Raw genomic sequence first — 13713 nt, forward strand, 5'->3', positions numbered from 1 at the left:
GGGGAAGGCTATAGGAACAAACAGGGTCACTATGAACTACTAGGAGACTCAGGAAAAGTAAAACTTGGCTAAAGCAAGCACAGAAAGTTGGATGGGGTTCTAAGCAATGGGGACACAGCCAAAGGTCATTGGCATGAAGCAGCCCAGATGTCTAAGCGTGAGGAGTCAAGCTCAGAATGCCTGGTGGCTAGAGACAGAGCTGCTCAAGGTCAGTGCCATCAGGAGGTGAGGTGTGGAGGGTCCTGATGGGATCTATTTTGCAAAGTATCCTTTCCCAAGGTTTTTAAGTGCAGAATTTATTTTAGTGAATGGATAAAAAGGACAAGTAATTAGCATATGCCTAAATATTCATCAGTATTCCTGATGTGCTAAGGAATATAGGATTTTTTTTAAATATTTTAGATGGTCTCCTTGCTCATATTTACAAAAGCAATTTGCACTATAAAGAAAAAGTTGACTGAACTGAGAACATGTGGGCATGGTGTTAGAAATTCAGACTTTTTATCGTAATGTGAACTAGTGAAATTTTACGGTTTTTGGGAAAAGGTTCATTCTTTTCTTTATTTGGCTATCACATAGATACAGAAAGTGTTTGATTGTGTTTTGTTTTTTTTTTTTCCTTTTTGACTTTTTCCTAAAAGAGAAATTAAAAAATAATATGTGCACAATTAAACAAACAAATAACTAAGCAAAGTCTTTTCAATATCGAGTTACAAACAGTTCTAGCAAGAAGAAAAGAGTACTGCATAGAAAATGTGAAAGAAATCAGTTTTGTAATTTCTCTCTATATATTTTAATAAGTTTTTTATTGTACAAATACTGTATAGCGGGGTTACAGTTACATGAGCAAGGTAATGAGTCCATTTCCTATCAAGCATTGTTGCCCCTCTCCACCCCCAACCCATGCCTAAATTGTAAAGTTTGTTTTTCAATACAAATATCCATTCAACAGCTTGCTCTTAACCAACCATCCTCAGCCCAGTGTTGTGTAGCTACAAGGCTGGAAAACGAGCTAGCTAGTAGCGGTGCAGTCCCATCTGCCCACCTAGCTGTAGAGGAAAATGGAATTCAGCCATCATCACATTGGCTGGACAGAGACTGTGGGACACAAAGGAAGACTCCCACCCACACTGGTCAGAGATAGCTTGTAGTGTTCACCATACTTTGGGCATAGTCTTGTGGCTGTGCTTATGTATGACTGTCAGATTAGAAATGAAGGAATAATTCATTCAGTGCTGACTCATGGCCTGACAGGTCCCTAAATGAGGTAGTAGGATACATCCATTTTTGTCTTGTCAACATGTTGAATGGACATTTCCTGTGTGCAGTGCTAAACACAGAACTCAGAGGATTGAAACACATCAAACTGAGTCCAAAAGATAAAAGGCAGATGGCACTGGGAAGAGAGCTCCCCAGGAAAAGACAAAAAAGAGGATCAGGGTATGAATTCCCCATTGAGTTGAGTTCAATCTGACTCAATTTCTCAACTTACTTAGCAGTCAGTAACAAGATGCTTTGTCAAAAATGCAGCAGAACACAGCTCTCATTAACTGTTGACCTTGGAGGTGACAGCGAACGTCAAATCAGGAGAGGACAGGATCCAATGCCAAGAGAGAAAAAATTTAAAAAACAAAACAAAAACACCCATAGACAAGGATTAAAACATAAAATGCACCAGCTCTCCATGAGGAAGACTTCGGAAGCTCACACAACCAGAATAGGACAAGAAAACAAAGCTCAAATGGAAGGCCATGTGTGTTCTGATATAACTAGAAAACCCCCTGAATCCACCTGAATAGTTGCAAGAGGTACTCCCTTTCTACAACATCATGCTTCTGAGCTGAGATTGAGCCCAGGTAGATAATAAGTCTCTTAATCAAGAGTGGTCTATTCATTTCACTTTCTACCTTTGCTAATGATGAAATGAACCACTACTTTGAGAAGGATATGGGGACTCTATCTGCATCTGGTGGGAAACATGGTCAATCATTGATGTCTGCCATGGGCACATAGGAAGGGCTAGCAGTGTTCTGGGCCATGCATTGGCCATGCTGATCCTCACAGCACATCTCTCATTCAGTTTCTCTGAATCCACAAATGCTGAATGTGGACACTCAAATACAGAGCTAAGTAAAACCATCAGAAATAACTTATTACCAGATTTAAAAATTAATTATTATTGAAACTGGAGCTGTGGCTGTGAGCAAAAAGGCCAAATGAGAGCTTGAGGCCCTGAATTTAAATCTCAGTACTGGCACCAAAAGAAAAGAATGGAAAAAAAAAGAAGGAAGGAAGGAATTAAAATTAGTTAAATTATCAAGTGAAAGATTATGAAGTAAAAGATTATTTTCCACTTCACTTAACACTTAAATACCAATTTAAAAACTTTTTTTGAAAATTAGGAAACTCCAAAACTATGAAAACCAGAATCCTGAAAACATTGTAAAACATTTGAAAAGTATATATGAGTTGTACAAGGAGAAGTTTCATTGTGACATTTACATACATATATACCATGTACTGGGGTCAAATTCACCTTCTCTCTCTTATCTCCCCAACACCTCCACGCTTTAAACAATTTCAACAGGTTTCATTGTCTATTTCCATGCATTGCTGTGAAGTATGTAGAACATTATACACCTTAATTTACCCTTTCTATTGGCTCTGCCCAACTGCTCTCACCGCCCCCATACCTAGTTCCCAACATAGCCTGTTTTCCTTTCATATAATTCATTTTTAGGAAGCCCACTGAAAGCTATTGAATAGCCTAAGGTAGGAGGGATGGGGAAGAACAGAGCAATAGATGGGTTAATCTAACTAAATTCTAATGTATGCATGTGTGAATTATCATGGTGAAGGCCCTCTGGATGATTTATATATACTAAAAACTAAAAAACGTTTACAGTGACACTATAGCTTCTTTTGTGACCGTGCCTCCATCTTGCTTCCTCTTTCTCCACTAATTCTTTACTTGGTCATTTTGTTCTCATCTCTCCTTTTTCTTTTCTTGGTCCAGTAGTGGGGCCTGAACTCTGGGCCTGGGCGCTGTCCCTCAGCTCTTCAGCTCAAGGCTAGCGCTCTACCACTTGAGCCACCTTCCCAGCCCTACATCTCTCTTTTTTCTATGTTCTCTTACATTCTACTTAAGTGTCTCCAACAATTTAAATAAAATACTTCACAAAATCCTTTCTAACATTGTGTTCCCTACCTCTCATGCCCCTGCGGTGTTACTCCTTGTCTGCCATCTGACTTGCACCTTATCTTGTTCCTTTTCCATTAATTGCCCATTGTACCCTAATTTCTGCTGCCAGCATATCTTAAAGGCTGTTCTTCTCAAGGTCACAAGGTCACCTTTCCTATTCCACCTTACCTCCTCATCCTCCCTTTCCCTCAACCTAACTCATAGAAATTGGAGCCCTGCATCTTATATATACATTTTTCTAATTTGGGGAGGAGAAGAGAAATAGCAAAATGCTGAAATAAGGATACAGGTTGTCCCATTGTAACAATGAGATGTACTAAACACTATGTTGAAAATGAACTTATAACTTGGAGGGAGGAGGAGTTGGGGAGATGGGGAGGGAAGCAATATTAGGGTATAAAGGATGAGGTAGCAATGCTCTATAGGAAATGTATTCAATACCTTACTCATGTAACTGTAACCTCTCTACACTATTTTTACAATAGAAAACATTTAAAAACATAAAACATAATATGACAGGAAAAATGCACATTTTGAAATGTTCAATAGGGGAATCAATTGTGTATCTCACAAAAGATTTTTTTAATTTTTTATATATTTTTTATTGTGAAAATACTGTACAGAGGGGTTACAACTACATGGGCAAGGTAATGAGTACATTTCTTATCAAGCATTGTAGCCTCCTCCTTTGTTTCCCCTTCCCATCCCTTCCCGGCCTCCCCCCCTCCCCCCACCCAGTCTTCCCCGCCCCCCCCCCCCCACACCAAAGTTGTAAAGTTCGTTTTCAAATAGACATATGAAGAAATGCTCAAACTCACAAAAGATTTTTTTTAAAAAGAAAAGAAAAAGAAATGCAGGCCCATCATAGCACTGCTAACAAGCCACTCTTCCTGTGGCTTCCAGAACATTCCAGTTGGAACACATAAAGCATCTCCTCGGCTCATTTTTCAGTCCTCTTGCTAGCTTCCTACTGGCATTCTACATGTGCCACAAGCAGCAGCATCTAAACAGCTACACCTTCTCCACCAAGCCAATATACTGCCTACCTTCTTGTCTATACTCTCAGTGCAGAAAAGAAGCCCTTCAAGAGGGCTCACTGCCATTCACACTGCTTAAGGGTCTCTCCCACATGTCCTCAGGCTCCAGCAGCTATGAGGCACACATCTGTACTACAATGGCCCTTCATGTGTCCTCTGTAGCTGTGGGGAAAAGAGCATCTATCATCTATGCCTGGCATAGCAACTGGAGCATCATGGGGGTTCTGATAGTGTAAAATGAGCAAATGAGTAGTCTCAGAAGTAGCACTTCTACAAATAGGCTGAACCGAATGTCAAATGTTTTATCTGGTACTTGTCATAGACACAAAATTTTGGCTGTAGCTGAAAGCAGGGTACTTCTATAATGTGCAGTCCTTTTGATCCCTGTGCCAGCCAGCTCCAGGGTCCTGGAGATGCAGATATGGACAAAGTAGATCATGTTCCTGATGTCACAGAGCTGTGTGGTAGAGGAACCAATGCCACACAGGGCCCAGTGCTACAAGTGGGATGAAAAAAGGATAGAAAAACCAGATATGTGTCATGAAGGACTTGCTGGAGTTACAGATTTATGGACCAGGAACTTGGAGAAAGCCATATTGGCTAGAAATAGGGCAAGGAGAAGAGGCTTCATCCAACAGAAAAGGACCCTCAGATTATATCTGGGTTAACAGGAAGATGGTTTTGACCTGGTTTCTGGAATCTATAGAGGAATCTCAGAATACAACCTGGCTCTAGATCGTTTCTTTGCTGTCCATTGCCCTCCATTATGTAACATACCAGAGCACAGAGTATCATCACAGAGAAATGGCTTCACCAAGCCCTGGGAAAACTTGCAATTCCATCCTCTCTTGAGACCTTGACTGTTTATGAGTTCCTTCATCAATTTCTGCCTGACAGTGCCCTGCTCCTAGGGGACATGTGCCTTCCAGGAGGAAGTAAGTTCAGGGCTGCCCTGTCCAGAGAGACTATCAAGTTGCATAGAACTCTACACAGGCTTATTCCTCCTCTGTGCTAGACCAACCCTTCTCCCAAAGGCAGGCCCTCTCAGGTTGTGTTTCTGCTGCTCCAATTTGCCTCCTACATTTTGCCTGAATGCATATTTGGCCCCCATCCAAAGCAATAATCATTAATTCCCTCTATCTCATGGACCTATGTGCCAGATGATTTCTGCTAAAATATCTGCACTTGCTCTCAACCCTCCTTCCTTTCATTAGCTCCCTTCTGTTGAACTGCAAATCTGGCCTGTGCTTACAGTCTTCACAATCAAGGAGAATGTTAATAGACATACGCACCCAGAAACACTCCCCCCCTCTCTTACACACACACACACACACAAACACACTCACACTTACCACGCATATTGACACATGATGCTGTTCCTCTGTCCTTCCAGAGTACTCCTGCTTATTTATACCTACTCCCCCTAGTCCAACTAACAATTCCACAATGTAAGTAGCCTCATTGTACAGACAAGAATCTGATGGGATTTCTAATGCCTAGATTGTAGAGTTGTTATGATAATTAAATGAGATAATGCATAGCAAGCATCTGTCCATAGTCTAAACTATACTTAGCACTTCATGACATTTGCTGTGGTCAGTTGGTTTCCTCACCATCATTGTGTTCAATTATTAAGTAAGTGAAGTAGAAGAAAACATCTTAAAATTAACCTCATAGGCTCATACCTGTAACCCCAAATACTCAGGAAACTGAGATCTAGAGCACTGAGGCTTGGAGACAGCCTAAGCAGAAAAGTCTTTGAGAGTCCATCTGCTATTGATGAGCAAAAACACTGGGCTGGAGGGTTGGCTCAAGTAGTAGAATATCAGTATGCAAACTGAGTTATCATAACACCCTTACTTAGTTCAAACCCTGGTCCCTGGACACAAAACAACTAGCATAATCAGAGAAGCCAGTATTCTTATCATAAAGTGACTCTTTCCACCAGTTATTCTCATTTGCTTTCATCTTTTCCTCTCTTTCACAATGTACCAAGATACCCAAAGACATTTACCATGGAGAATGGTGGTTATTCCCCCTACAGTTTCCCAAGCCTATCCCCCAAGGCAAGTACTTTATCCACAACCATTAGTCTAGCTGGTGGCACAACCTCTCTGAGTCCTGACATCTCTATTTCCTTCTGCTTTGCCTGCTCTAAGTTCTTATTTTCTTCTCCAGAGCAAATTCTTTCTCTCTTTCCCTCCATCTCTACCACCACTGCTTCAGAAACTCTTCAAGGCAATCTTCCCAACCTGCATTAAAACTTACATCACCCCATGACAGTAAGGTATTCCTTAGAACTATGTTCAGTGTCCCATGTGTCTGGGGAATTTGGGGTGAAAGAAAATGAAACAGGTTTGGGGCTGGGAAGGTGGCTCAGTGGTAGAGTGCTTGCCTTGCATGCATGAGGCCCTGGGTTCAATTCCTCAGCACCACATAAGCAGAAAAAGGCAGAAGTGGTGTTGTGGCTCAAGTGGTAGAGCACTAGGCTTGAGCTGAAGATCTGAGGGACCATGCCCAGGCCCAGAGTTAAAGCCCCACAAACAAAAAAAAAAAAAAGAAAGAAGATGAACAAGTTTCCCCACTAGTGGGGCTTCTCCTCAGAACCTCTGACAAACTAAAGAAGGCTGTGCATGTCCAGGTGGCTCTAGATAACTCAGGGCTCCTAAGGAGAAGGAAGACAACTTCTTGCCAGAGCCCAGCAAAATGGCTCATGATTTGGAAAACAAAGTAATCTCTGTAGTCTGCTAGGGACAGTAGGCAGAGAAAGGCAGGGCAGGCTCAGCAAGGGAAAGAGAAAATGGAAGAAACCCAAGTGGAAAGAGTAATGAGGGAGTCAGTTTCTGTTGAGGAGAAACTTACATGATAGGAAGTAGGTGAGCAAGAGGCAATTGTTTCTAGTGTCTTTGTTTAGAAAACCTCAAAGTCTAGCTTCACGACTAGTACTCAGAGGGGAAAGAAAATGAACACCACAGTCTAAGAAGAGTTTTGTTAGTGTCTATTTAACCTTCTGAACCTTGCATTATGGCCCTGGAAAAACAATCCCTAGAGCAATCACCTGTGTAACCCTGTTTCCAGATAGATGACAGTCCAATAACCTAATATCTTGGGCAGGTCACTCCTTCTCTGGGAACCTGACTTCACAGAATTTATTCAGGAATGACATGTGTACCTTCCTCCTAGGGAGGCTGAGAGGCTCCTAGAGGCACTTGATAAGGACAGTGGGCAGGGCACCTTTGAAGACAGTGTTCTCCTGGGTGGGTTGCATTTCTTCTTGCTGGTCATTATTTCTGATTGTGTCTTAGGAAAAGAAGAAGAGAGGCTGGCTCTAGAAACAGCTCTGATGTATGGAGCTAAAAAGGCCCTCAACACAGAAGGCCTCGTCAAACCTAGATCCGACGTGGACATGAACTTTGAAGTGGAAAATGCCGTGCTGGGAAAAGACTTCAAGGTCACCATCACCTTCCAGAACAATAGCTCCCACCGTTACACCATCTCAGCCTATCTCTCTGGCAACATTACCTTCTATACTGGAGTCTCCAAGATGGAATTCAAGAATGAGGCCTTCGACATCACCCTGGAACCCACGTCCTGTAAGCAATCAGCAGTGTCTCTCCAGGACTTGCCACCTGGAGCTCTGTCCCCCTCAGGGGTAACACCCCCTTATAGCTTTTTGTCCATGCTTCTCCCCAGAGCTTGAGTACCTGACCCACAAAGAGAGAGCTCCTCTGCTCTAGAAAGGCACCTTCACATCTCATAGAAGTGAATACCGACATTCTCAAAGCTTAGACCCCAAGAGTCATGAGAATTCAGTGTCACCTCACTTCTTGCTCTTCAATGTGTGGCCCATAGACCCATAGTGTCAGCTTCCTGGATCTTGTTAGAAATGCAGACTCTCAGGCCCCACCTAGACCTCCTGAATCAGAATATGCACATTAACAAGATCCAGGGATGGGTCTTCACAACAAAGTTTAGTTTAATTCATGCTGCTCTCAGTGGTATGACCTCTCAGATGAAAGGCCCTGCTGGGATTGTCCAGTAGAAAAGGTATTTTATGCTTTACCATTCAGAAGGTAGAGAAAAGATCTCCAAGCTTTGTGAACAAACTATTTCTCAGATTCATTAACTGATTAATTTCAATGCTTAGGTTGAAACCTGAGACCTTGTGTGCTAAGCAAACACTCTACTGCTGAGTTACATCTGTATCCTCAGCCTGCTTTTAAAAACTGAGCAATCTGATGTCCAAGGAGAATATCCAGCAGCACAAGATAGGACTGGAGACACAGAATGTGCCAAGTGGGAGCCTAGGAAGGGATCTGTGCTCTCTGCTGTCTCCCATGGGTTTTTTCCCTTCCTCTTTACTTCTCAGCCTTTTTGCACTCACAGCCTTCCCACCGTTTCATCATGGTGGATATAAAGACTTTTTTTTTTGCATGTCAGGATTAGGCTGGCATGTTGCAGCTACACTGGGGATGGCAGTTTGACTGGTCCTGTGTTTTCAGGGGTGTTAATATTGGGTAGGTTACCATGATGGGCCATAGATGGACAAAATGAGTAAATAAAAAGAAACTCTCCAGGTGGAACATGTTTAGTGAGACAGAGAAGACTAGAGAGCACTTGACAGTTGGAGGCCTGGGTTTCTGTTGACATGATATGATCCAGAAAGAGAAAAAGCAAAGAAAAGAAAAAGATTACACATAAACAGCATTTTTTATAAAGCCAAGACAAGCAAGATTAAGATTCTCTCTCTCTCTCTCTCTCTCTCTCTCTCTCTCTCTCTCTCTCACACACACACACACACACACACACACACACACCCAGGATGATATGCCAGTTGTTCTCTAGCTTTCTGCATTTGGTAGCTGTTTTAGCCCAGAACAAACCTTCAGAGAGGTATTCCCAGAAAGATGAAAAACTATTCCTAAAACTCCTAATTCCAGAAATCCACTAGAATACAAAGGAAGTGGATATTTTCAGTTTCAGTAATGTAGCTAAGAGTTAAGAAAATCAGCATCGTATTTTGGGGGGAACCTTAGGAGATTTAACATTTTTTTAATCCCAAGGGGTAGGAAGGGATTTTCATAGAAAAGAACAGTCAGGATAAGGGACTGAAAAGGAAGAAAGTCCTTGGAAATGCGTAGACATAGGCAGGCATATTCGATTTCAGAAAGCCTCAGCCTTAGCAAGAAACTCATCTCCATATAAGGAGGGATGATGTCACTGCTAGCCCTGCCTCCTTGGGCAAGTTGCCTAAACCCTCTGCATTCTCACTCACCTCATCTGCACATGGAAACAATACCACCCACACCACAGGATGGCCTGAGCTTGTACTTACTGTCTGGAAGTTCCCATTCAGGTTTGTTATAGGGATGCAGCAATTCCTACCCCTACATGAGGAATCATGAGCACAAAGCAATCAAATAAGTGAATGTATAGTGTGGTTGGATGAGTAATAGGAAAATGTGAAGAAGATTAAAAGGAATAGAGAATGCCATCCTGGGGCAGGGGTAGCCAAGGAAAACCTACCCTACAGATGACATTGAACAGATGGTCGTATAGCCAAAAGAATCCATAGGCACAAAGGTCAGCGGACAGGTTTGGTGTGTTCAAAGAGAACCAGAGAGCTAGAATGGAGAATTGCTATGGTTTGGATGTGGTTCATATACTTGGGTTCATATACTTGGTCCTCAGTGTGCTGACATTGGAACTGGTAAAGCTTTTTCTCTTTCTTTTTCTTTTTTTTTTTTTTTTTGCTGGTCTTGGGGCCTGGGCTCTATCCCTGAGCCTCTTTGTGCTCAAGGCTAGCCCTTGACCATTTGACCCTCAGTGCCACTCCTGGCTTTATCTGAGTAGTTTACTGGAGATGAATCACATGGACCTTCCTTCCAGGGCTGGGTTCGAAGCATGCTCTTAAGATCTCAGCCTCCTTAGCAGCTAGGATTACAGGTGTAAGTTGCGGGCACCTGGCTTAGAATTGGTGGAACTTTCAAGGAGTTGAGCCTAGTAGTGAAAGGTCCATGAGGACATTGGCCTCAGAAGGGATTAATAGTTGTCTTGTAGAGTGAACCAGTTCCTGGCAGAGCAAATTATCAGTTTGGGGGGGGGGTGGTTGGTTAATGAGGCTATCTCATGAGCTTGGACCCCTCTGCAGAGGGGCGGTCCCCATTGTGTTCATCTAACATGGGAGGAAGAAACCAAAATACCAGCACTATTTGAACCCCCAACCCCTAGGATAGTGAGTCAGATAAGTCTCTTTTTATTTTGTGCCAGTACTAGGACTCAAACTCAGGGACTGGGCACCGACCCTTAACTTTTTCATTCAAGGCTGGTACTCTACCACTTGAGCCACAGCTCTATTTCTGGACTTTTAGTGGTTAATTGAAGACTTTCTCACTTCTGCTGGCTTGGAATCATGATCCTCACATCTATCTCAGCTTCCTGGCATGAGCCAGGGACATCCAGCAGTCCTCCTTTCTTTATAAATTACCTAGCTTCAAGTATTTTAGCACACAATAAAAGAAAACAAAACAAGAGCAAAAGTGATGGAGGGGAGCAGTGGCAAGGAATGGTGGGTACAGATCAAACAAAGAATTGTCAGCCCTTATTCAGGCATTATTTCTATTTCTAGTGAGCTAAGAGCCATTTGTGTATTATCTAACTTGAGTTTTGGAAGACCACTCTGGCTGCTGTGTTGAGAAGAGGTTGTGGAGGAGGCAGGGCTGATACTTGTAGACCGGTTAAAAGATGGGATGATGACAATGGTTCTGGTGATAGTGATAGATGTGATAAGCACTAGTCTGATGTAGGTGTGTTCTGAAGGTAAAGCCCACCTGATTGGCTGAAGGATTTGATTTTATTTACACGTGAGAGAAGTAGGAAAAAGGTGCAAATGGTAGCTATGAAATGCTTTGCACATGGTCAGCGCTCAGTACATGTTAGCTTTCAACATTGTAAGAAACTGTGGTTGAATTGATGTGTTCAAGGTCAGACACAGTAGTCAGGCAATGACAATAGGTGGGAACTTGGGCACCAAGTGGCCCAAACGTCTTCCTTTTTATCTCTATTATTACCAAAGTCCAGATGGCATCTCAGACAAAGAGCTAAACATTAATCTTTTCCTTACCCACAAGCATCCTGTCTATCCAACTTCCTCCCTCCTCTCTCTAACCCAATTAAAGAATGAGTATATAAGAGTTAGATGGCTGAAACAGCACAATATAGCCACACTTAGTCATGGGCATAAGAACTGGTGACCAAGCCTAAGGCTGAGTCAGTATCAACTCATCTCTTACCCACTCAGACCACCCCAGGGCTTGTCCTGAATAACTTAAAGGGAATTAGAAACTTCCTTGCCAGGCACTGGTGGCTCATGCTGGTAATCCTATCTCAGAAAGCTAAGATCTTACTATCATGGTTAGAAATCTGAGCAGGAAAGTCTGTGAGACTCATATCTAACTTCAACTGACTACCAAAGAGTCAGAAGTAGAGCTGTGGCTTAAATAGTAGCACTCCAGCCTTGAGTGAAAAAAGCTGAAGAACAGGGCCTAGGCCTCAAGTTCAAGCCTCAGGACAAAGAGGTGCGTGCATGTGCCCACTCGCACACATACACACACACACACACACACACACACACACACACACACACAACTATTTACTAATTTGCTCAATGCAGGTAGATGGCTTTAAATACATGTAATAAACTGCATATTGCAATACCAAACTGCAGTATTTTGCAAAAAGCCACATACTTCTAAACCTCAATCAAGCATTTTTAGGTGCCTCTATTGCAAAGAAAGTTCTCCAAGTAGAAAGGGAGGCAGATTTTGCAGATTGAAGATGAAAGAGATCGTGGGGGCTAGAGTCAGGGAGATCTGAATAACTTAAACCTCCCAGTACCTTCAAAGGTGTTATCATTTCCACTTGGCTATATTTAGTTTTCTTTGCTTTTTGGAAAAGCGATGAGGCAGCTCAAGTATGTGTCTCCCTTGGCTTTCCCCAGACACCCTAAATGATGTTGGCAGCTTCCCAGCTCCACCGCTCATAGAGTGAAAATCTATTCCTCCTTCTCTTGCCACGTTTAATAAACTTTATCTAGAACAATTTCTTGTGCAGTGGCAGAACACAGCACTTACGTAACGAACTATTTCAGGAGCACTGTTCTCTTGGGCACTGAAGTGCAGTCCTGCTTCTTTAGAGCTGTGATTTAAGGAATGCTCAACCTCTAAGAAGAAAGGAAGCTAACAATATAAGGGTAGCAAGATGCTCTATTAAGATGGGGAGAGAGAGACATGTGTATCCCACTAGTCTACAGAAATGTAGCGGTGAAACATAACCCTCTAGAAATAGCCAGAGGAAGGCCATTTTTAAATCTTTCTATTAATGGAAGCAGCTTCCAAGCCTGACACTTTGCCACTCCATCTATCAGATCTGGAGATATGGAAAATAGGCCACACATGTTCACTTGAGGTTGTATGCAATGGAAGAAGGGCTAGGGCTGGAAGAATCACAGAAAGAGCAGGGTCTAAGATTCCAAGAATACAGTATGAGTGAAATATTCAAAGTCCAGCACCATTTGGGGGCGGAGGTTAAAGCAAGACCATAGCTTCAAAGAATAGGCTTTGAATAGAATAGTACTATCTCATCAGCCAAGCTAGCTGTTGAATGCTTTTCATGTATGGACAATGCATTCAAATGATCTTTGTAGATAGGGAAGGGGTCTGACTTTTGGGGCTGGTTGCTGCTTTGATCTGCAGTCTTCCGAACAGCACCTTTGGCCTCTACCATGAGAAGCCAGAAGCCAGTGACAACCCATTCCCAAACCCAGAAAAGTCTTCAGATATTGCCAAAGAACCTCTAAAGAAGACCACTGTAAACTGTCATCCTTTGACAACTACCAGTTGGGCAGCCTTTCTAGTGGGCCAGGGATAAATGTACTGGGACATAAGAATTTCTATTTTAAGACCCAGGACAGCTCTAACTCTGCTTTAACTCCACCCACCCTCTTCCATGTTAGAATTTCCCATATCTCTTGAGTTTTTTTCACATTTGAAGAGGTAGCACTTGGGATCTAATTCAGAGGTGAGGTGGATCAGAGAACCTCTATTACTAATGTGCTGCTGCTGCTGCTTCTGCTGCTGGTCTAACAAGCACACCTTGAGTGGAAGACCCAAGCGCTGTTTACAAGGCTGATTCTTCAGGGAACCCTGGCTGTTGGAATGGTGCTTCCAAGCCCTGGCCTAATGTGAGCACCAACTGCAGATATTTTGAAAAATAATGATATTAGGGCCATGTAGCCCCGTGATCAAGTCCTTGCTTAGTAACACCCAACACATCAAGATAAAAAAAAAGACAAAATAAAATAAAAATATTAGTGTCTGCATCTCCATGATTAGTGTTATTGATCTGGGTTGGGATCCACATCCTAGGGCCCCACAAATCCCCAGGACATGTGAGGCGAAAGCAAGATTGAGGAGG

The 13713-nt window shown here is 42.6% G+C and overlaps 1 protein-coding gene across 2 annotated transcripts in view; it reads left to right on the forward strand.

Moving 5' to 3' along the window:
- Nucleotides 1-13713, forward strand: part of F13a1 (coagulation factor XIII A chain) — a 186728-nt gene that overhangs the window by 149331 nt on the left and 23684 nt on the right. Inside the window, exon 12 of one of the 2 annotated variants that reach the window (XM_042687153.1) lies at nt 7545-7832. The exons of the other annotated variant lie outside the window; for it this stretch is intronic. Within the exon in view, the coding sequence (XP_042543087.1) occupies nt 7545-7832 (288 nt within the window). The remainder of the gene's footprint in view (nt 1-7544; nt 7833-13713) is intronic. 2 annotated transcript variants of the gene reach the window in all.

This window comes from Dipodomys spectabilis, unplaced genomic scaffold, assembly GCF_019054845.1.
Source record: "Dipodomys spectabilis isolate Male_0828 unplaced genomic scaffold, ASM1905484v1 ptg000104l, whole genome shotgun sequence".
NCBI classification, from domain to species: domain Eukaryota; kingdom Metazoa; phylum Chordata; class Mammalia; order Rodentia; family Heteromyidae; genus Dipodomys; species Dipodomys spectabilis.